Source organism: Dermochelys coriacea, chromosome 5 (assembly GCF_009764565.3).
Source record: "Dermochelys coriacea isolate rDerCor1 chromosome 5, rDerCor1.pri.v4, whole genome shotgun sequence".
Taxonomy (NCBI): Eukaryota; Metazoa; Chordata; order Testudines; family Dermochelyidae; genus Dermochelys; species Dermochelys coriacea.
In genome coordinates this window covers 35,293,159-35,317,491 of record NC_050072.1, presented here as the reverse complement: position 1 = coordinate 35,317,491, position 24,333 = coordinate 35,293,159, and the positions used below count along the sequence as shown (strand labels likewise).

General features: G+C 40.1%; 1 protein-coding gene across 1 annotated transcript; it reads right to left on the bottom strand.

Annotated features, from left to right (window-relative positions):
• Positions 1–2,036: 2,036 nt before the first annotated feature.
• GZMA (granzyme A) lies at positions 2,037–14,395 on the bottom strand. Its single transcript, XM_043514391.1, is given in 5 exon segments — positions 2,037–3,001; positions 5,382–5,654; positions 9,882–10,020; positions 12,899–13,037; positions 14,311–14,395. Coding segments are annotated over 5 exon segments (798 nt in total). The 3' UTR covers positions 2,037–2,839.
• Positions 14,396–24,333: the final 9,938 nt, after the last annotated feature.

Sequence of the window (24,333 nt, the reverse complement as noted above, 5' to 3'; positions counted from 1 at the left end):
ACACTCATGAAATATTGAACAGAGATTTTTGTCTTTAGAACTTTTAGTAGGAAACGTAGTTTTGGCCCCAGGAATTTAAAGTTCTCTGTCTTCCCTACCCACATCAAATACTATTGGTATGACAACATGCTTTTTTTTTTTTTAACTCCAGCAATATGTCAGCTGATGCTGTATGCATAGGCTGGTTTTAGTCTCTGTTTTGCTATGTTGTATATCATCTTCAATGTTTAATGGCTCATAAAGAATGCAACAAAATGACTTTTTAATTAAAATAATATGCAATATGTCTCCACCCATTAAATATTCTTTTCCCTCTCATAAATCTGTTAGCTATTTCCTACTGCTGGAGAAAAAACTCTGAAGATATTTATGGAACTGGAAGTGGCTGAGTTTATCAGTATGCACATGACAATACATCATTTTGGATCACAATCCTGTTGCTGGAAATGTTGGAAAAGTGGTCTGATCATTTCATAGCTAAGATGTCACTGAAATCTAGCTAACTACTGACCTGGTAGTTATGAAATAGGACTTTTATATTTTACCAGCTAGTATTTATTATATTAATATTTTATCTAACCAGAGAAATTGTCTATCATTTCACTTGAGGGTTTTATATAGGTGTGACACTCTGTACCTCAAAGTAGCACCCTGGAACCTCCATATTTACCACTGTCATATAATTATGATATGTTTTGTACAAAGTATGCCTTGTGAGGTATCATGTTAAAAGTCTTGATCAGTTGAACATTAATATCGTGTTGGATCGTATGTACTGTCATTGTATGTGAAGTTACGAGGTATTGCTATATATGTTACTGAAATATGTTGTGAGTTGGGAACACCCACAACCAGCCTTTCAGTTGCAACAAAGGTGGGCCCATCAAGAAAAGAATCCACTATCCCCGAGGCTCTTTAGAGAAGGCATATACTCAGTGGAGACAGCTTGACCAATGGGGACTGACCGACCCCAATGTCACAGCAAGGATCTTTCTAGCAGCTGGAAGAAGGTATGAAAAGAGAGACAGTAACATCAATTGGCCTCTCTCCTCTATCATCTCAACAGTGGGAAGAACATCTGGAAGAAAAAGATTTTGAACTGGGGAAGAGTGGTCCCAGGTTGGAGGGTGTCTAGTCTATGTATTGAGGAACTGTAAGCTGCTTGTACCATCTGTTAGGGTGAGACATTGCTTGATTCAAATCTTGCTTAGTCTGTTAAAGTTAAAATTTAGATTGAATTTCTATTTTATTTTTTAGGTAAGCAGCTTTGATCTCTTTGCCTGCTACTTATAATAATTTAAAAGCTATCTTTCTGTAGTTTATAAATTTGTTCATATTTTATCTAAAACAGTGTGTTTTGGTTGAAATGCTTGGGGGAATCTAAGCTCAGGTTAACAAAGGTGATGCATGTCCACTTCCACTTTCCTATGAAGAAATGACGAACTAAGTAATGATAGGTTTCAGAGTAGCAGCTGTGTTAGTCTGTATTCGCAAAAAGAAAAGGAGTACTTGTAACACCTTAGAGACTAACAAATTTATTTGAGCATAAGCTTTCGTGAGCTACAGCTCACTTCATCGGATGCATCCGATGAAGTGAACTAAATAATGAACTTACACTGGTCAGGCTTCTGACCAGTGCAAGATGGTACAGTTATGGGGTGCAAGACTGGAGAGCTGAGGGGCATTGGTTGAAGCTTCCCTATCTATGGTTTGTGAGTGGCTGGGAGACCATTAATGTAACTCAGTTGGATGTGTCCCTGCCTCTGGATGTCTGCGTAAGTGCAGTGCCTGTCAGAGGCTTGTAACTTGACATCAGCATCACATATGAGAGGCAGCCCAGGTTGGTGGGTTTGGAGGGCTCAGCAGTCCCACAGTCTAGGTTGCATCCTGCAGACCCTATCATAATGGAGTTTTCAGCTGAATGTTTAACATAATGTATGTTATAAACAAGTATATACCCTGACTGATTTACAAATAGTTTACATGTTCAAAACTGCACATAGTATTTTTACTGCAAGAGACAGGGTGTTCCAGATAATTGCATATTTCAAGCCACAAACTTTATTAAATGCAAAATATTATAATGTAATGAAATGGTTGAAGTTTTGAAATACATAGAAGTTAGGAAATTCAAAATCATTAAATTTCATAGTCAAATAAACTTCCCTACAAAGTATGCAGTCTTTGAAATTCCTCAGGCTGCCAGACCTAATAGCCCCCTTCAGAGGGCCTTCAGAAGATGGGGGATAAAAATAAATCATGGGATCTTCAGAGGAAGGAGAGGCATCAACAGTATTTCCAGGATTCTGGGGTTATTCCTAGAATCTCAGTGACTCTCCAGGATTTTTACGGAAATCCAGATATAGATATGTGTAGTTATTCTCAATATGCAATTAGGACCAAATTCTATTAAGTTTGGTGAGAGTCAGATTGGACCTTGAGCTGAAATGCTCATTATCTATGCAGAGATCTAGTAAATGTGCTTTTTAAAGGTGAAGTAATACTCCATTCCTTAGCCATGAAGCACCTGTGTAGCCCCTCTGTGGCTGAGAATACATATACTGTTATAGGAGAATGCTATGCTTATGTTGTGCTGGGGTTAAGGTAATTTCTTTGCTGAAATCACATATATGAAATTTGTGCCCCAAAGTGAATTCTGATGGGAAAGTTACAAGCAATTGAAAGGGCTTATAGTGAAATTACCACTTCAACCATAGTATGTACATGAAGCTACTGCATAATACTCTGACTGCATCAATATATTGACTGCATCATTCAAAAATAAATTTTGTTACAAATAAATGTATATCAGAGCAACAGAAAATCAGGCTGACTCAATCTATAAGTCACCCCCTATGGTTTTCTTTATCCAGAGAAGATGCGTCTTCGTAAGACGAGTATAGACACCAGGGCTTTGAACAGCACCGCACTTCTTTGTCTTGCCAAAGGAGGTGATGCCTTTCAATTCACCATTACATATCAAAGGACCACCAGAATCCCCCTAAAGAAGAGGAAGACAAACTTGACATCAGAATTTACAAAGGTTTGAAAACACATTGCTAATTAAACTGGTGCATGTGTGTGTGTGTGTATGTGTGTGTGTAGACAAGGTCTGAGGAAAGTTTTCAGAAATTAATTCTTACTTCTATTGGTCTTTCCTAAGAATATGTGTTCTGTATTTAAAAGAAGGAAAAGGTTTGAATCTGATCCGTTCATTTGTGAATTAGATAGAGAATAAATCTAATTTAGTAGTAATGAACATGTCCTTTTTTTTATAATCTGAAACAATCTGGAAACTTTGCCCTTTGAATGCAGAAAGTTTCTGGAAATAATTAGTAAACCTAGTAGAAAAGTGAAACTTCTGTGTTGGTTGGAAAATTAATCATCTAGTAATGTACTTGTCGGGGTGTGCATAAAACAGGTAGTACAGCGTGTTAATCCTTTTATTGCTGGATAGAAAGGCTTCTATGACAATGGAGAATTGGACAAAGCCTTTGAAATCATCAGTAAGTCAAGCCATAATATACTAGACAAATTTGCCAAGAGGTGTGATTTTCCCCCATACCCCCAGTGTGTATAAATGGATGGAATAGTCTGCAACAGACAAAAGTTAATCCTTTGTCTTTTTCTCCTCTTTCTCCTGATTTAGATTATAAGTAAAGTGGATTTGAAGATCTATATTAGGAATTTTGATAGTGCCCATCAAAGTAGTATCTACCTTCCTGATCCTTCAAGCCCTCATTTGTACTACTCATGTGATTAAAGTTATAAATTTCTAAAGTATATTCAAGATCAGAGACTAAGTGGTGATAAACCATATCAGTCTTTGTTAAGGCCTGAAAATGTATTACCTAAACTAGGATCAATTTAGTGTATAAATATGATGTAGAATAAATGTTTTTAGACTTTCTCAAATATTTTTAGAACAACAGCCTTGGATCATTACTGATGACAGACTGTATGAGAGAAAGATGCAGGACATGAAACAAAGGAATGGGCGTGACTTGTTAGTGCATTGTAAGGTATTAGCCATTACTTCTGGATAGGTTGGACAACCTCCTTTTTGAATCTACCAAATGCACTTGGGTGTTCCTTTACTGTATCAGAAATGAAATGATACAAAGACATGAAATGACTCATGAGAAATATAAGCAGGACTTGGGTCTTGACTCTGCTTCCATTGAAGTCAATGAGAGTTATAGAAATGACTTTAATAACAGTAGAATCAGACAACTGGGGACTCATCTTGTAAGGTCTTGAGCAACTTTTGTAGAGTGTTTTTTGAGCACCCTCAACTCTTCAGAGGAGGGTACTCACTGCTCCACAGGACTAGCCTAGGAACCTCAATGCAAACTTGTACTTATTTTCTGTTGGAGTGCAAGTATTTAAGTTCTTAATTATTAAATGTGTCTCTCTGCATAAAATTAGAAGCTATAAGGCTAGTCATGAGCAACTGGGGTGGGGTCTGCAGTGGGTACTCATTTATTACCTGCCAGAGAATGTGTATACTAATGTTTTTGTAAAAGTCCACTCCTTGATGGATGATTCCACTTATAGCAAAAAACATTATATAATATTTAACCTGACCAATTAAATATGTAAACATTGTAAAAATATGGCTGTTTATGTATAGCCAACACCACTTGATATGGCTGAAATTTGTTTTATCACTTGACTTATGTACATATGAAATGCACTAGACCATGTAAAGCCTGTTCCAAAGCTCAATGGAGTCAATGAGAGTCTTTCCATTGATTTCAGTGGCTTTGAATAGGTCCATGTAGCTTAATCTGAATTACCATAGTAAAGACTGGACATTTCCACTGCTCTTTTTCCACTAAAGACCATTTGACTTCAGAAAAGGAAAAATATTTTCCTCTTTTCCTTGCTCAGAAAAGCATAAAAGTCCAGTAGCCCTCAAGATAGTTTACAAATCAGAAGCTTTGATTTTAAGGCTTAGGAAATCAGATCAGCACAGTCCTTTATAACTCTCAGACACACAAAGGACTTGTCTATATTACCCGCTGGATCGACGGGCAGCGAGCGATTCAGTGGGGATCGATTTATCACATCTAGTCAAGCGCTCTCCTGTTGACTTCGGTACTCCACCAGGGTGAGAGGCACAGGCGGAGTCGACAGGAGAGCATCAACCGTCAACTTACTGCAGTGAAGACAAGTAAGTAGATCTAAGAACGCTGACTTCAGCTACGTTATTCATGTAGCTGAAGTTGCGTAACTTAGATCGATCCCATCCCTGAGTGTAGAGACTTGTTTTGCAGCTGAACTAAAGACCTGAGCATTCTGATGGGCTCATCATACCCATTGTTCTATGTTTTATTTTTAAGAGCCTCTAGATGGGTACAACCAGCATATCTACTTACAACACATGTGTCTTTTCCTCCGTTCTTATCTCCAGCACACACCATGTTCATAGTTATAATGGGTTTATAATTATAGTAATTCTGATCATTGCAGGTTCTTCTGTCGATGATGGTGATGTTGACTTCCCTCAAGATATCAGAAGGCTTACGCTCTTGATTCTTAATTATTCCCCATCCTGCTACTTGGCAATTTGTTCCTGGTTTGGGATCAGTGTCTGTGTTAGGTAGCTTAATGGTTTTCACAGCTTTATTAATTGTTGCTGTCTGTTTAAGCTATTGGATAATAAGAAGACATGGTTATTGCAGGGGGAGCTGGTAGTAATCCCTGTCTTTAAGTTGCTCAATACTCTCCATTATGATTATAAAATATTTTTGTGACCTTTTCTTTGAGAAGATCTCATACCTTTGGTATTCAGCAGCAGAATACTCTTGAGCTAGGGAAGTGCCTTTTATTTGCCCCATGAAGCTCATTCCGCTTTCCATAAGAATTATGGAAAATCATAATTTCCCTTCTCTGGCTTATGTTCGTCAGAAAATTTTTGGCAACTTGCTAAAATAACTGAACACAAGAACATTCCAAAGTGCTGGGCTTATACCTCTGCAAAGCAGCAAAACCCACTGTTTTGGGAACATTCGGAAGTCGGGCTGGTCAAAAATTTCCATTGAAACTGTCTTTTGACAGAAAATTGGGTTTTCATTAAAAAGTTTTTGTGTGAAATGTGTCTGCTTTCTGCAGAAATTTTTGTTTAACTGAAAAACTAAAAAATGAAATATTGTGGCTAAACTCAGATATATTTCTATTTAGAATGGCTTTGTAGTGCCTCATGGGAACTGTAGGTTGGGAGTTTTATGCTTCAAGTCTCTTCTCTGGGCTGGCTCTCTGGCTGGCATATATTCCCATGATGCATCATGGACAAGGACTCCTATATGCACCTTCTTCCGATACCAAAATGGGAGAAAGTGATACATTATGGAGATGGAAGTAGATATTACCACATCTGAGGTGGAAGTCAAATTCAAACATCTTAATTTGGACTAAACTGGGGGCCCTGGATAATCTCCATCCAAAAATATTAAAGGAACTGGCACATGAAATTGCAAGGACCAACAGCAGGATTTTTAACGAATCTGTAAACTTGGGAGTTGTATCTATGACTGGAGAATTACTAATATAGTACCTATTTTTAAGAAAGAGAACAAAGAGTGATCTGGGAAACTACAGGCCTGTTAGTTGACCTCAACTGTATGCCAAGGTCTTGGAACAAATTTTGAAAGAGAAAGTCATTAAGGAAATAGAAGTAAATGGTAATTGGGATTAAAATACTGCATGGTTTTACAAAAGGTTAGATCTTGCCAGACCAACCCCATCTCCTTCTTTGAGAAGATAACTGATTTTTTTAGACAAAGGAAATGCAGTAGATCTAATATACCTGAATTCACTAAGACATTTGATATAGTTCTACATGGGAAATTATTAGTTAAATTGGAGGACTATGGGGCTTAATATGAAAATTGAAAGGTGGATAAGGAACTGGTTATAAGGGGAGACTACAATGGATCATACTGAAGGTGAACTGTCTGGCTGGAGGGAGGTTACTCAGGTATTGGTCTTGTCACCAGTCCTACTTTACATTTTTATTAATGACCCTTGGCAAAAAGTGGGAGTGTGTTAATAAAATTTAGAGATGACAGAAAGTTGGGAGGTATTGCCAATATGGAGGAGTACCAGAATATCATACAAGAAGATCTGGATGACCTAGAAAACTGGAGTAATAGAAATGGGATGAAATTTCAATAGTGCAAAGTGCAAGGCCATGCACTTAGGGGACTAACAACAAGACTTTTTCTATGAAAAAGGCTAATTCAGTCTTAGGATGCATCAGGCAAGTATTTCCAGTAGAGACAGGGAGTGTTAGAACCATTATAAAAGGCACTGGTGAGACCTCCGCTGGAATACTATGTGCAGTTCTGGTCACCCATGTTTAAGAAAATTAATTCATACTGGAACAAGTGCAGAAAATGGGCTACTACAGATGATCAGAGGAATGGAAAACCTTATGAGAGGAGACTCAAAGAGCTTGGCTTGTTTAGCCTGATGAAAAGAAGATTCAGGGAAGATAGATTGCTCTCTATAAATACATCAGAGAGATAAATACCAGGGAGAGGGAAGGAGTTATTTAAGTGACATGCTAATGTTGACACAAGAACAAATGGATATAAAGGCCATTGACAAGTTTGGTCTTGAAATTAGATGAAGGTTTCTAACCATCAGAGGAGTGAAGTTCTGGAACAACCTTCCAAGGGGAGTACTGGAGGCAAAAAAGATAACAGGCATCAAGACTTAAGCTTGATAAGCTTATGGAGGGATGGTTAATGACACTGCCTGCAATGGCATGTAGCCAATCTGCGACTGCTAGTAGCCAATATCTCCAATGGCTGGACACTAGATGGGGAGGGAGCTGAGTTACTACAGAGAATTTTTTTCCAAGTATCTGGCTGGTGGGTCTTGCCCACATACTCAGGGGCTAACTGATCACTATATTTGGAGTTGGGAAGGAATTTTCCCCTAGGTCAGGTTGGCAGAGACCGTGGGTTTTTTTTTTTTTACTTCCTCTGCAGCATGGGACACTGGTCACTTGCGGGTTTAAACTGGTGCAAATGGTGGATTCTCTGTAACTTGAAGACTTTAAATCATGACTTGAGACTTCAGTAACTCAGCCAGAGGTTAGGGGTCTATTACTGGAGTAGGTGGACAAGGTTCTGTGGCCTGCAATGTGCGGGAGGCAAGACTAGATGATCATGATGGTTCCTTCTGGCCTTAAAATCTATGAGCATATCAGAGAGCTATTGGAGAGCTAGCCCCATAGAGGAGAATGGGAGCATAAAGCCCCTGAACTGGAACTCCGGGAGGGACCCACAATGCATTTTGAATAGCAATATTTGTTTTTTGGCTGAAAAATTTTGCCAAAAAGTTGAAAATTTTCATAGAAAATTCAGAGTAAAACAAGCAGACGAAAAAAGTTTTTGTTGAAATTTTCCATGGAACCACCCGCCCACTCTGTTTTCCAATCAGCTCTATCTAGGTGATATCAGAACAGCTGACAGGGGGAGGGGGAAGAAAACTGGGCTGGGCTCAGCTCCCATTCCATGGCCCTGGCCCTAGCACATGGCCCCAGTGGCTCATTCCCCCCCCAGAGGAGTATATGGAGCTGGAGATCCCCTATCTCCCAAGAGTGGGACAGAAGAAAGAGAATTAGGCCAGTCCTGGTGATTACTCCATAGACCCAGCACATGTCCTCAGTTGCCCACTGCCCCCTTCTGGAACAGTAGCCTTTCCTTTAGCCAGCTAGAGTTGTTAGTCCTGTAGCTCATGTGGTAGCAATCTACCCTACAGAGCTCAAGATTCAGGGGTTTAACCCAACTGTTGCATGATAGAGGATCTTTTGTAGCTGAATAGAAAAACAACATATTTTTGCCTTTTTCCTTTAAAAAAAACCTAGGAAACTATACATAACCCCAAAAAAACCTACATTAAAAGAATGTTAGATTGCAAAGTCAAGTGCTTGACATTTAGGAAATGGCAGATTTACAGTTGCTCATGAATTTCATTATCACATAGTCTTTAATTATCATATGATATGCTATTTTTTTTCCACTGGACCCCTACCTCATTCACTCAAAAGGTGCACTGTCAGGTAACCGTAAATTGAGCTTTTCCTGATTTCCTAAATAACATTCTTTTAATGGATTTTTAAAAATCTAATGTATAGCTTAAGAGAAGTAAAAATATTAAATGGAGTCAGATATTTGACTAACAACACTCCCTATAACAGGGATCGGTAACCTTTGGTCCGTGACCTGCCAGGGTAAGCCCCCTGGTGGGTCAGGCAGGTTTTTTTACCTGCCATGTCCGCAGGTTTGGCTGATCACAGCTCCCACTGCCCGCAGTTCGCCGCTCCAGGCCAATGGGGGCTGCGGGAAGCGGTGTGGACCAAGGATTGTGCTGGCCGCTGCTTTCCGCAGCCCCTATTGGCCTGGAACAGCAAACCGTGGCCAGTGGGAGCTGCGATCTGCCGAACCTGTGGATGCAGCAGGTAAACAAATGGACCTGGCCCGCCCTGGGGCTTATCCTGGCGGACCATGTGCCAAAGGTTGCCGATTCCTGCCTTATAACATTAGATTACGTAATACTTTGCACAATAACTAGTTAACATATTCAGATGTCATATATAGGTATTATGTGCACCAAAATATTTTCTACAGGCAGTGCTCCTTATAAGAAATGAGAAGTCTGCACAGGAAGTTTGGGAAAGTATAAAATGACAAATGAGTGTATGCATAACAAAGTCAGAAATATTATATAACTAAAGATTTAACTAACAATTATATAACTAAAGATTTTGTTTGGAGTCTTTGTAAGGCAGGTAGCATGCCATCAAATATCCATACAGGACAGAAAGTTGCATATGCTTAAAATTCTGTTTAATAAAAATTCTATACCTGCAGAAGCATAATGTCATTTTCTTTTTCCTGCTTATTAAAGCATGGGTAGCGAATTGATCTTTCAATCGTAAAAATCTGTTGTTCTTTCTCTTTCTTTGAAAGTGAATGAGCTCCAAGAATAACTGTGCCTTTATCACTGAAAAGAACAACATAGTTAATTGTATTAATTATACAAAACTATACATATGTTCAGTAGTGTTCATTTCTAGTAGGTACTATACTCTCTTGCTGATAAATACACTGCTGTAACTTGTTCTATAGTGTTCAGTTGCTTAGCTACAAAGTTGATCAATCTCTTTTCGTATGCCAAAGCAACAAATAATAATTAATAAAATAATAAGAAACAGCACATTATTATTAATTCATAATTATAAATAATTACATGAGCTAAAATCATACAGCTATATCTGTACCTATATGAATTTCACAGGGTCTTGGAGGGGTTTCAGATCTCGGGATACAAACCAGTCCCTACGGTTTTGGTTCTGGGATTGATACAAAAGTGGAAGAGATCTATTTTCTGGTTTCAGTTTGGATGCATCAGAAATTTGATGAGGACAGCTATTCTGGGAACAGAAATCTTATAAAAACTGACATTTGTGTGATTTCTGCCATTTTGGGCTGAAATCTTATGAGAACAACTAATGAAATCTGGATGCTGTTTGATCTGAAAACAAATCTGAACAGTATCATTGCTTTGATCTTGAACCTGAATCCCAAACCTTTGAAATATTTCCGATCAGGATCTCAACACTGTCTCCTCAGCCCACATCTAATTCAGCTCAATTGCCTCCCCTTAAGTGTCCTGCCTCCTCACAGACTCACCAGACAATGGAGGTGTCGCTTACTGATCTGTGCTTGCTAGGGGTTCCTTGAATGGATGCCTAGGATTCTATGCTCTTCTTGGCCAATCAAGGTCCAGTTTTATATCAGACCATGCCACTAATTGCTCCAGTGACTCTAAAGTGCACTGTGATTGCATGGGAGGAAGTTGCACATACATTTAAATTGAGCTGGGATATAGGATTGGAGGACATTCAACCGCTCTTCCAATCTCAGCAAGATTTGCCCTTCCACCTATTCATGCACTGTGGGCAACGCTATGGGGAAATGATCCTTTTTTCTTAGGTCATTATATTGGTGTTTAATTGCTGACTGAACTTTATGCTGGCTAGCTATTGCATTTTCTCTTTGTTCAGGTCAAGCTAGAATTGCTTTCTGTTTTCCATATGTTCTTGTACACTAATATTGTAACTGTGGGGCCCCATGTAGTCTTTACAAGGAGCTAAATATATTCACCTGTTTGGGCTGTGACAGTAGGAATTAATCTCTCTCTCTCTCTGAATTATGGGATCCAAGCTTCATTGGGATTGAAAGACTTGCCAGGAAAGACTCTGTGTAGGGTCTGGCTCAGTGGCAGCTCTAACCCTCTTGATGGGGTAAAAGGTGGGACTTGTGTTTTAAATCTCATATCCACGCCTTGGTGGGCCAGATAGATTGTTTGGCTAGGTAGCCTGTCAGGAGAAAGGTTGACTCACAAGCTAAATTATTAAGGCCACCCTAGCCAGAGGCGCAGGTTTATATAATTTTTGGTGCTGCCCAGAACGGGTCCAAGTCCCGCCCGTCCCCACCTGCCTAAGGTTCTGGGAGGGTGTTTGGGTGCGGGAGGGGTGTGGGCTCTGTGGGGGAGTTTGGGTGCTGGGTGCCGGCTCTGGACTGGGGCAGTGGGTTGGGGTGCAGGAGAGGGTGAGGGGTGTGGTGCTTACCTTGGGCAGCTCCCGAAAGTGACCTGCATACCCCTCTGGCAGCGGCTTCTAGGCAGAGGCACTGGCAGGGTGTCTCCGCACGGCCGTTGCACGCAGGCACTGTCCCGTAGCTCCCATTGGCCGCAGTTCCCAGCCAATGGGAGCTGCGGAGTCTGTGCTCAGGGTGGGGGCAGCACACCGAGACACCCCCCGCCTCCCCGAGGCTGTAGGACCATTCCGGCCACTTCTGGGAGTGGCGCAGATCAAGGCCAGGTAGGAATCTGCCTCAGTTCTGCTCTGCTGCTGGTGGTGGTGGCGGTGGCTGGGGGCCCCAGGCCCTTTAAATCCCTTGGGGTGGCGGGCAGGGTTCGGAGATGCTCTGGGGGAGGCATGCAGGGGTAGCAGGTGGGACCGGGGGGAGAGACTGGCCCCGAACATTGGTGAAGCTGGGGCCCCATGCCCTGAATAATCCTGGAGCACGGGCACCACAGGCCCATATAACTCGCCACCCTGACTCTAGCTGCAAAGAGTTTGTTCATCCTCACCTTCATTTGTTTATGTTGTTGCTATTTCACAAAGTTAATTCATAAGAAAATAATTTAATTAATAAATATATAAATGAATACATAAATTAAAGAGCTATTTTAGCGTATTCTCAGGTAATGAACTGCATTCCTCTTAGACAACGAAATGACATAAATTTCATTCCCCTTTTGTGGGGCAACTATTTTGTACTGTTTTGATCTTGCTCAGCAAAATTGTGATTGATTAAGAAAAGAGTCAATAAATCTCTCCTGAGGTTAACTGCTGCTATTCTATGCCTGCGTCCAAATAGTAATTAACAAAATATCTCTGCATATAGATAGAAGGTTAGGGCACCTTATTATGGCCTTTGTTATTCACGAACATGTTGAAATGGACACCACAATTGCTTGGTTGCCAATGTAAATGCTAAAATGTAATAATAAGATTATAATCCCAATTACACTAGCTATACAAAAATATAAGAGATATTAATTTTCATGCTTCAGAAGATAAGTTACTAATTGCCTGGAGTTGGAAGAAACGTCCCTCACAGGCATATTATTGCGTAATTATCTATTATGACAGGATACCAGAGTAGATGAACCATTACTTTTATTTGTTATGGCAATTTCTAAAGCATGCTAGATCTACAGTATCAAACATTAGCGTTTGGTCATATTGAGGGTTATGTACTTTGCTATTAACTAGTAAGAACATTCTATGAGATAGAAATTTTAGAAGAACTTACATTTACAATGGGCTGCCGTTAACACCCAATTCTTTTTGATCAAAGCTCCTCCACAAGAGTCTTTCCCTTTGATTAGGGCCATATATGGTCTTGAATGTGGAGGTCACTGGATGCCTCCAATGATATCCACACAATCTAAAATAAAAATAAACCAGGCTGGTACAGTTGGGACAGCATATAATGTAAAATATCCATTCATAGAGAAAGGGTTAGAGTAAGTTATACAATTAAGGCATATAAATATATTGCACAGATGTTAGAGTGCTGGATTGTAGCTGTATTAGGGTTGGGATTTTTAAAAGGGTCTGAGTTGGTCTAAATCTGCTTCCATGAGTTCAATGGGAACAGAGTTAGGCCAACCCTGATTTTGAAAATCCCACCTAAAATACTAATGGTCTTGTGGAGCTTTAACTTGCTTGAGCTGCTGTGTTTCATTGCTAGGTTCATCAGCTTTCATTATGCCAAAGAACCCTGGATCTGACACTGTCTAAACATATGCAGTATATTTATAAGTTGTACTCTGAAAAAGTGGCTACACAATTCACTACATAAATCAGATAAAGCTTTAAATGAACAATATTTTTTCAGTTTCAAAGTAGCAGCCATGTTGAGTCTGTATTCACAGAAAGAAAAGGAGTACTTGTTGCACTTAGAGACTAACAAATTTATTTGAGCATAAGCTTTCGTGAGCTACAGCTCACTTCATCGGATGCATTCAGTGGAAAATACAGTGGGAAGATGATTTATATACACAGAGAACATGAAACAATGGGTATTATCATACACACTGTAAGGAGAGTGATTACTTAAGATGAGCTATTAATAGCTATTAATTAGTTAATTATTAATAGCTCATCTTAAGTGATCACTCTCCTTACAGTGTGTATGATAACACCCATTGTTTCATGTTCTCTGTGTATATAAATCATCTCCCCACTCTATTTTCCTCTGAATGCATCCGATGAAGTGAGCTGTAGCTCACGAAAGCTTATGCTCAAATAAATTTGTTAGTCTCCAAGGTGCCACAAGTACTCCTTTTCCTTTTGCGAATATTTTTTTCAAAAAAGGTTGGAAATGAAGAGATTTATGTCAATTGCAGCATCATTTCTGATGGAATTTTCTGACTCCTGGATAGATATACATCTTTTGAGAAGGGAAAAATGCAAGGTTAATATAACTCTTCTAGACTCCAGTTGCCTCCCTCCTTTGCAGGTTGAGTTAAGATTTTCCCTTCATATGTTATTTTTTGATTTGTCATAAGGCTTAACTTTTTACAATCAATGGAAAATAAATAAAAATGTATTTTTTCTCTTACTTACTGATAACTTCATTATTTCAATATATCTAGCTACATCTTGCTCTACACACATCATGAATTACAATGACAGTGGATAAAAGCAGCACTTACCTCCGGGAATTACCAGGAGAATAATGGTAGCAGAAGCAGTCAAAGTGAAGAGAAGCCCCATTATTGCTGCAGTTTGTTCTTGCATAATAAGTGTCTAATATATATTGAAAATGAAAAGGATGTGGGTTTTTTTTTCCTCTGAAGAATATCTGACATTCTGTAACTGTGAAACAAGAAAAGAACCACAATATAACTTCTACAATGTCTTGAGGAAGGTGTCATTTCTAGGCACAGCACCTGCATCACGTATTGATGAGGCATGAAGCTAGGAGCCCCTGAATAGGGCTAGCTGGAAAACAAGTTTAGAATTCAACAAACTGGCATTTGCTGACAAAAAATGTTTGGTTAAAAAGTTTCTGACCAGCTCTATCTCTGAGGTCAAATCCCAGGCCTAATATTTGCTCACTGTGTGTCCTTGAGAGAGTCACTTAACCTTGCAAGCCACTGAATATCAGTTTCCTCATGTTTGAAATACCTCAGTAATGTGCAGTGTGCTAGCTGGCTTAGACTTGCACATTTCTCGAAAATGTAACGTGCTAACTACTATTATTCTGAGACCAGTGTCAGGTCTTGTGCTGTACAATCACTCCTGCTGAGACACAGTACAGCTGGGCTTGAATCAGTGTGGACATGAAGACAGAAAAAGAGACTAAAATGTGTTAGGAAAGTGAGACGATACAAAGATTAATTAGCCAAGGAAACTGCTAACAAAGTATTTTATTTCATCTCTATCTTATTGAAAGAGGAATGTGCTTAACTGAGAACAGAGGATGTTTAAAAAAGCTGTTGAGGAGGGGAGTGATCATTATTCATTTGCTGCATCTTCATACTAACTAGAATGAGGGAGTGAGATTTTCTTATACTGATTTTTCTGAACTATTCTGAATGTAAAGTGTGCCTAAGATTTTGGGTGATAGGAACAGGAAAAGGCCATCCAGCTTTCGATATGTGGCATTTTTTGGTTGATCTTAATCCTACATTTGGGCTTCTCCACACGCTGGCCCTGTCCCTTTACCAAAAGAAATTGAGATGTCTTTTGAACCCCCTTTGTTTCACTTAATTTCTCTGATACCAATATCTTATTTCATATGTTTATTATCCTTTCAGCCCAAGTTCTCTGTTTGCTCCCCGACTCCTTACTTTTGATGTCTCTTAATTTTTTAAGCTGTTTCCTGTGTGATTTGTTAAGTGTGGTGGGATTGTTAGGGGAATTGATTCATATACAAATATAATACATCTAATGCAATTAAAGAACCCAAAGACCTTGTAATGAATCTGTGGCCACCTGCATTCAGACACCTCCTTTGCCAAAGCCATATACATCTGACATAGAGAATAAAAAGTTAGACACTGTGTCCTAGAAACATAGGCCTCTTCTACTTGTGCAGAAAGTCAATTTGCCATTAGTTTTTTCATTAGCATTAAGACATATACTCTTTGCAGGCCAGCCACTTGACTAGATCCATCAGATCAGAAGCCATGGAACAAATGAACAATAGCTGTGTCTTTAGAGTCCTATTTCGCAAAGCACTTATCATAGAATCATCATAGAATCATAGGTTAGGGTTGGAAGGGACCTCAGGAGGTCATCTAGTCCAACCCCCTGCTCAAAGCAGGACCAATCCCCAATTTTTGCCCCAGAGCCTGAAATGGCCCCCTCAAGGATTGAACTCACAACCCTGGGTTAAGCAGGCTAATGCTCAAACCACTGAGTTATCCCTCCCCCCGATGCACATGCGTAAATTTAAACAGGTGAATAGTCTCACTGAAGAAGATAGTTTTGATGAGGGAAAGATATTTCGGAGGAAATAGTTTGATGTGCTCTCTGCCCTTGCATAGCTGCTGATTGGATGTAACAGATGTGTGCTTTGGTTCAAAGAGTGCTTTGAGTATTTGCTCAGAAAGTAAAGCTACCCATACAATCTTAAGTTCCACCTAAAGATAGGATATAGTGTCAAAGTTTTGCCGATATTGAATGTACAGATGTGTATATTTTCAAACTGGACCATAGCTAGTAATTATCTATTCTTGCTGTCATGGAAAAACATTTCAGTACTGAAACCTCATTCAGCAGAGTTGTGGTTTTCTAAGCCATTATTAAAAATAAGAGCTACATGGTGTTGTGCAGTTATATTTCAATTGGTATTTTCAGATTACTGTAGGTTTTCTACATTCTTCACACTAGGGTCAGACTGTTTGTTTGTAGTGGTTTAGCAGATGACGTGCCCAAGATCAGTGGAAACACAGGTGGTCTGAAATACAGATTCATAGCTCTAGCTGCTGGGCTTGCTTTAACGGTGCAGTGGTTTTGTTACTCTGATGGCTAATGACGCTGGATCTTTCCTACACTATTAGACACTTAGGTCATCAATAAGGCTCTGCCAGCCCTGTCTATCCTGGGCTGCTCTTTGCATGGCTTCTGTGTTGTTAAGTCCCATAAGTTTTCCCTCTCTGACTAGTGTTTGACTGAGGTATTCTTCAGTCAGACACTTTTGTGTGTTCTCCGGCTGCCCAATGCCACACCTGCCATAGAATCATAGAATTGTAGGACTGGAAGGAACCTCGAGAGATCATCTACTCCAGTCCCCTGAATAGGTACATCCTCAGGTCCTTCCCCGTGGGTCCCATGGTATGACTTAGCCCTCTTCTGCTTTTCAAGCCAGTGGCATTTGTCCTGGTCAGCAAGCTTCTGTTGCTCCAGCTCTGCCTCCAGCTCCTGCCATCCTTCCTGTATGAGCAGCCTTTTCCACTCCAGTCACCATGTCTCTGGATCAGTAGCCATCACTGCTACTTCTGCTGGACACTCTGGTATCATCTCCTTAATCCCCAGCATGCCCTCAGGAGGAGAAGGGAGCTCTCCTGTCCCCTCGTATGAGGGAGGTGTGATGCTGTATGGAATATGTGGGACACTTTATGATAAATTGCAAGAAATCTGACCAGATATGCCATGTGAGGTACCTGCAAAAATGTTATAAATTGCCAAGTATTATAATCTTGTTTATATGGTTGTATCACCTTTGTATTGTGGGTTATAGATATGTAGGGTATATCTGTATTTCCAAACTTGTGCTGTGTTTCTGGGTAACACCCCTGACAGATTGGCATCAGCACTGCCTAGCCTGTTAAATGGCCCATCAGGGGTCATCAACTGTACAATGAACGCACTGAAAGGCTAGGGATTACACCTTATGAGTCAGCAAGGCATGTAGGGGCAGGCCGGTGGACAGAGACCTCTAAGGCTTTTCCATGCCATGTGCTGTGAAGCTTTTGTTTAGAACACAGGAATTACAAGGCATATGGCAAAAGGAATACAAAGGGCAGCTGCATCTTCTTCATTTTGTCTTCAATCCTGCTTCTTACCTCTGCAGTACCTGTTCTACAAACTGAAGCTCTGAACAAAGGAGTGAATGACCCATCCTAACTATGGATGTGTTCCAGAGGAACTTTCAAGCCAGCAAACTCACCAATACTGCTCATATATGGACTTTGAAGTCTTTGTATGTATGTGATTGCTTTACCATTTAACAACTCTCTTCTTGTTCTTTCTTTCTTTTATAATAAACCTTTAGTTTAGATGCTAAAGGATTGGCTGACAGTGTAGTATTTTGGGTAAGATCCAAACTAATATTGACCTGGTAACATGGCAGAACCTTTGGCATCAGAAGAACATTTTGTATAGCGAGCAGAGTTTTTTTTAAATAACTTCTCACTGTACAGGACCAATGTGCTGATCAGGAGTCAGAGAGCTGGAATGCAATAAAGGGGGATATATGATTTCTTTATTTAGCTTCTTGATAACCAGTGTGGGGAATCAGAAGCACAGTATGTGACTGGTTGGGGAGTTACTTCAGTGTTAACCAGGTTTTGGGAGAATTTGCTCTCCCTTTTGCAGACTGCTTTGATCTTGGCATTTTCAGTGAGGGCTGCACCAGGCACAGCAGGTCAAAGAGGTACCCCATCTTGCCTCAGGTCAGCTGAGAGCAGCATGGTTTACCTCCAATCTCTTCAGATCAGCAACAGACAAATCTTCTGGCTCATACAAGGTCAACAACTGCTGTTTCTACAGTGGCTCCTAATTCCTGCTCCTTTCTCTCTTTTTTGCTATTCTTTTCTCCAAAAGACTGTGAGAACCCTTTTTCTTCGTGCTTTTGCCTTCTGCAGTATTTCTTTCACTGCTGCTGGCACGTATGGGAAATCACATTATCACAGATTCCAGCATTGTCACAGTTTCAGGGTAATTTCACTTGCATCCCGCCCCCACTGGTTTTAGTTCCTGGAAGAGCTGCAGTAACATAATCATACAAAAACTATCCATAAATGTAATACAATGGCTCCCAAAGATACTGCAATATCTGTCACAGTCCCAAATATTTTCATCTTCTTTTCTGGATAACTCTGGAGACAAGGTGTTATTGACTCTGGCATTTGTTATACATTCATTCCATTGATTACCTAGTATTTTTCGGACACATTTGCTATTGGAGGTAGTTATATGCCTGTGCTAGTATCTTTGCATTTGCAGGTTTCACGTCCATGTGCTAAGCTGGGGAAAACCTTTGAGTTGAAGATTCACAGTCTGTTCTTTAAGTTGTAGATTTATGATAACCAAATCTTGTTTAAACTGGCGAATGCAGCTGCCATCGCCTTGCCATTTGGTAACATCACTTCCTTCTGGACTTCCCCATTTACTTGCATCTTACTGCCAAGGTCTGGGAATTAATTCACCTCTAGTATTCCTTTGCCTTATAAAGTAATGCTTGAATTGGGAACTGCAGGGATTCTCATTAGATCAGTGGTTTTCAACCTGTAGTCTGTGGACCCATGTGAACTTCAGACTATAATCCTAAAGGGTCTGCAAAAAGGTTGTCGTTATCAACCTGTGGTCTGCAGAGCCTTGGGGGCCTGCCGACTATGTCTAAGATTTCTGAAGGGGTCCGCAAATGAAAAAAGTTTGAAAATCATTGCATTAGATTAAACTACTAAATTCCTTAAAAGATGTAGGGGGGGATTTATGAAGTGGGCTGATTTTAAATAATAGAGTAGAACAATTGTAGGAGTAATGCAGCGTCACTGGCCTCATCTTTGACCACTCTAAATGAGGAACTACAAGGTTGGGTGGTGCTCAGAAACAGTCAGTTTAAAATAATTCAGCCAGACCACATCTTCCTGCAATAGATATTTAAATATCAAAGGTTATGTATCACAACTTACAACCATTGTTCTCACCTGGAAATGGTGTCAATCATGGTGAGATGGCTGTCAGTTTTACTGTTCTCTGAAACAGTTGCTAATCTACCTCTAAGGTGTTAGTAGCCTTCCCAGGATAAATACATACCTTCCTTCTTAACATGGATTATGTATATGTGACGTGATTGTGCTTTTTCTCTTTTATTTCAGAGGGCTGCATTGAGATCATTGGAGACAGACAGTATTTCTACATTCTTGGCCTTTCATGGCTGCTATACAGAAAGGCAACTTAATTATGTGTAGGTTTCAGAGTAGCAGCTGTGTTAGTCTGTATTCACAAAAAGAAAAGGAGTACTTGTGGCACCTTAGAGACTAACAAATTTATTTGAGCATAAGTTTTTGTGAGCTACAGCGGAATGCATCTGATGAAATGAGCTGTAGCTCATGAAAGCTTATGCTCAAATAAATTTGTTAGTCTCTAAGGTGCCACAAGTACTCCTTTTTTTTAATTATGTGTACAGGGGCTCTAATTAAAAAAACCCTGGGTTTTGACAGTAGCACACTGTAGAAAGTATAATTTGAGATGCCTTTTACACTGTGGCAGTTAAGAATTAATAACACATGATATACCATCATGCTAATAAAGAAGGCTTGAGTGCTGCACTTTTTTTAGTAATAAAAAACCAGCATTTTTTGTCAATAAGTAGCTGATCTAGGACATTTAAATTCTGCTGTAAGGTATTTTTTTTTATTCCAAGATTTCATTACATACAATAGTCACTATGGATCAGATTCTACCACGCTTACTCATGTTGAGGAGTATCCTTTGCAACAAGTAGATTCTCTGAAATCGACAAGGGTCTCTGAGGAGTAAGGTACTCCTTAATTTGAGTGGGAATTGCAGAATCTACCCCAATGCAAAATTAAATTCCCTAGGTAGTGCAATGGGTTGATGGCTGCCATACAAGTCTTTCACCTCTGGAAGCTTAGCTTAGGTCAAAAGGGAAAACATTTGTAGTAGCCATAGCATTGCCTCCAGGCAACTTTGTCCACATTACAGAATAAGAATGGCCCAATCCTGACATCCTCACTTGCTCCTCTGCCAATACCCCCACTGGAGTCAACTGGAATTTTACCTCAGTAAAAAATATTGATGTCAAGATCTGGCTTACTGATTATAGTTTGCAGTTATTGCACCTTCCATCTGCAGGTCCCCTGCATCTGAAGATCTAAAAGTGCTTTGTAAACTCCAATGAATTAATCCTCAAAACACCCTGGTGAGATAGCGGAGTTTATTATCCCCATTTTACAGACAGGGAAACTGAGGTGACCTGGAAGTTAAAGAATGAGTGGCAGAGCTGGGACTAAGACACAGATCTCGGGACTCTCAGTCCTGTACTTTAGCATCCTTCACCAAAACTGCTTCATAGGTCTGCAGAGTGGGGAATAAAATAGAATAGGTGCCTAATTATTTAGAACAACTGGCTCAAAGTAGGGGAGGCATCTATTGTCTGTGGCAGGGATTGAAATTTCCACCTTTTACTCTTGGTTCGGTTATTCTTTTTTGGGGGGAGGAAGCTCCTCTATTTATTTTTCTACTTGTATAGTAAATTTAATAATTAAAATCATTTTAAGTAATTTTAGTGTTGATCCTGTCTACCCTGTAGGCTGCAGTCCTCCTCAGATAAAGCATGAGCAGCTGCTGTGCCCCATGCTGTGCCTTCCCTACTCACTTAAGTAGTAAAGTGGAGGGGAACACAGCTCCCTTGCTCCTGCTAAAGCAGAAGACATTTCCATTTCTCTTGCTGAATGCATCTGGCTTGGAGTTTTGTAACTACTGTATGGAATAGTCACATACAGCATGTTTATTTTCAGACAGTTTAATAAAATATGCTGCATTGGGGATTAGAGGGTTTAGGGATTTGCTAAAGGATCTGGAGCCTTTCACCTCTAGATTACCACATCAGATCTGTCCTCAGTCAGTAGTCATTGAAAGCAGTTCAGATTTGACAGCACTCCAATGACCTATGTGGAAAGATGGGTGGTGTGGGGATGGTGTGCCTAACCCCACACAAAGCCTGAGTAGAGAGAAAGGAGCAATTGACACTGTGACAAGCTGCAACTGAGGGAGAGTCAGGGTTGATAAGCTTATAGTGAATGATGAAGCACAGCTGGGCAAGAGGCAGGCTAAGCTGCTATAAAACCAGAAACTAGATTATAACAAAGGGGTTCTCACCTCTAGCAGTCATTTTCTGGGCTTAGAGTGGGAAAGAAGGAAACCGGGGAAGCATAGAGGCCCTGGGATTCTGGCCCTGAGAGAAGGGGATACCCAGAGGAAGATGGATACCCTGATAGATGCAAAGTAGGAAGCAGCCCAGGGAAACTGCAACAAGGTTTGGGACAGTGCAAACCTTGGCCACTGGTTGTAAGCCCTGGGCTGGAGGAGCTACAACAACAGGGGAACCCAGATCCACCCATCAGGCACAGTCTAGGCAGTGGAATGTAAGATTGCCTGAGACAAATCACCCAGTGGGACTTTGATACTCTGAAAGGGGAGAACTATAGTGACCTGGCCAGAGAGCCAAGCCATGACAAGGGAGCACCCTGACTTCTGAGAGAAACAACAGGGCAAGTGACTGAAGGAGGGGACAGAAGATTGGTGACGAGCTAATCATTAGATGAGCCCCAAGGAAGAGTATCAGTGTTGAGTAGAGAAGGCTGTGACAGGGAGTTAGTTTAATTTTTGCTGAAAAGGAAGGGCTTCATGTCACAAAAACCACCAGCAAAATTAGCACTAATAGATATTTTATAGGAGATACTTAGGACTGAATGGGCATATAACAATTCTGCTACCCCCGAAGTAGTACTTTCAGATCAAAGTTCAAGTAGTATTTATTATTTTTGATAAGGTAAGAACAAAGAAGAAAATAAGGCTGCACAGGGATAAGGTAGGAGCAAGAACTGTATGGAATTGTGTGATGAAACTTGCATCACTACTACTTGCACTGTGTCTGTTTGGTAGAACAATAGAGGATTTCAGGTTCTAGTGCTGTCTAGCTGGCAACTCCCACAAGTGTTAATGAGGAAACAAAATGTGTCTTTTAGTGAAGACTTGCTGTTGAAACAAAGAGAGGGGTTGTTGTTTTTGGCTCTACACAGTCTTCACTTTGCCATAAATAAAATATCCTGTATGCAGTGAGGTTGGGGGTCTGGAGGTGAGACACAGAAGCCCAACAGAATATTTACTGGCAACTTGTTTTTACAGGGCTGAATTAAGAGTACAGGGGATGACACAAAAAAAGAACGTGAATGAGTATTTTTTCTGGCTATGAATTACTTGCTCGGAACTCTCGGGGAGATTTTTGAAGGCAGAAAGCTCCTCTAGGTGCCCAGGTTCCACTGGTTGTCAATGGGAATTAGGCACATAATTCCCCTTTGTGCTTTTTGAAAATCACTTCTCCTCCCCTCTACAATAGTCATATAAACATATATTGAAGCTGGAGAGCTCCTCTCTTTCTTCATTTCCCTCATTAAGGGCCTGATCCCGAACACATTGAATATAATGGCAAAGACCTATGACTTCAATAATGCAAGATCAGGTTCCCAGGCCCTGGTTTGGCAAGGTACTTAAATCTGCCTAACTTTAAACATGTGTGTAGTCCTAGTGATTTCAATGAGGCTACTCAGGTGTTTAAAATTAGGCACATTTAAGGACCTTGCTGAACTGGGGTCTCAGGTCTGATCCAAAGTGAAGATAACAGAAAGATTCCCATTGACTTCAGTGGGCCTTATATCAATTCCTGAAAGACAGATCCAGCAGTCCTTACACAAGCAATCCTTCCAGCAAAGTCAGTGGAAATTTTGCCTGAGTAAGGACCAGACTCTAAAGGTATAGTTACCTGAACGTCAGCCATCAAAGTTTAATTTCATGGACTTGGATCACAGTAGTGAAAAATGTGAGTGACCCAAAATAGGAAAATAAGTTTTCATCTAAAAATTAATAATACCATTGTGCTTATTAAGGACCTTATTCCAAGGGGAAAAGTAGTCTATGCAAAGCAGGGTGAGCCTCAGATAGCATAGACCTAACAATCTAACCCACTACTTGGAACAAAAATATGTGCAAACTGTAGCCCTGTCCTTTATATATAAAATTTCCACTACAGTATATGTGTATATATAGAGTGAGTGAGTTTTGGAAGGAATATAAGCTCCTATGCTTCAGGGTGCAATCCAAACTGTTACTGATGTGGTCTAGTAAGAAACTTTCTCTATGGGAAGCTTATTCCATTACTGTCTACTGAATATTTTTTTGCTGCTGCTTCTTCTGCAGCATTTAGTACTAGCCACTGTTGGAGACAGGATACTGGGTTAAATGGACTACTGGTCTGATCCATTATGGCAATTCCTATGTTCCTATATGTTTACTAATATATGAATGAATATGAAAATAGCCCCTTTCTCATGTTGCTGTCCAACACACACACCTAATATATATATATATAAAAATGACATAATATTCAAGTGTGTCATATTTTCATAAAGGACTATGTATATATGTCCATTTCACATGGAAAGACAGATAAGAATCTACTCAATAACTTCAAGTATATCTAAGTATCATCATTTGCATAATAGATGTATTCTTATTATGTGAGGGATATATTTAAAGGTACATTAACTTTAAAATCCTGCCTTCTAAAAAGGAAATGAATGTGACACGGCTCTCCGTTTCCTGAGAGATGTGACGCAGTTCTAGTACTGAGTTTCTCTTACTGGATTTTGTTTGAGATACGGATTAAGGAAGTCAGAAGTTAAAATTGTTCTTGGAGCCCA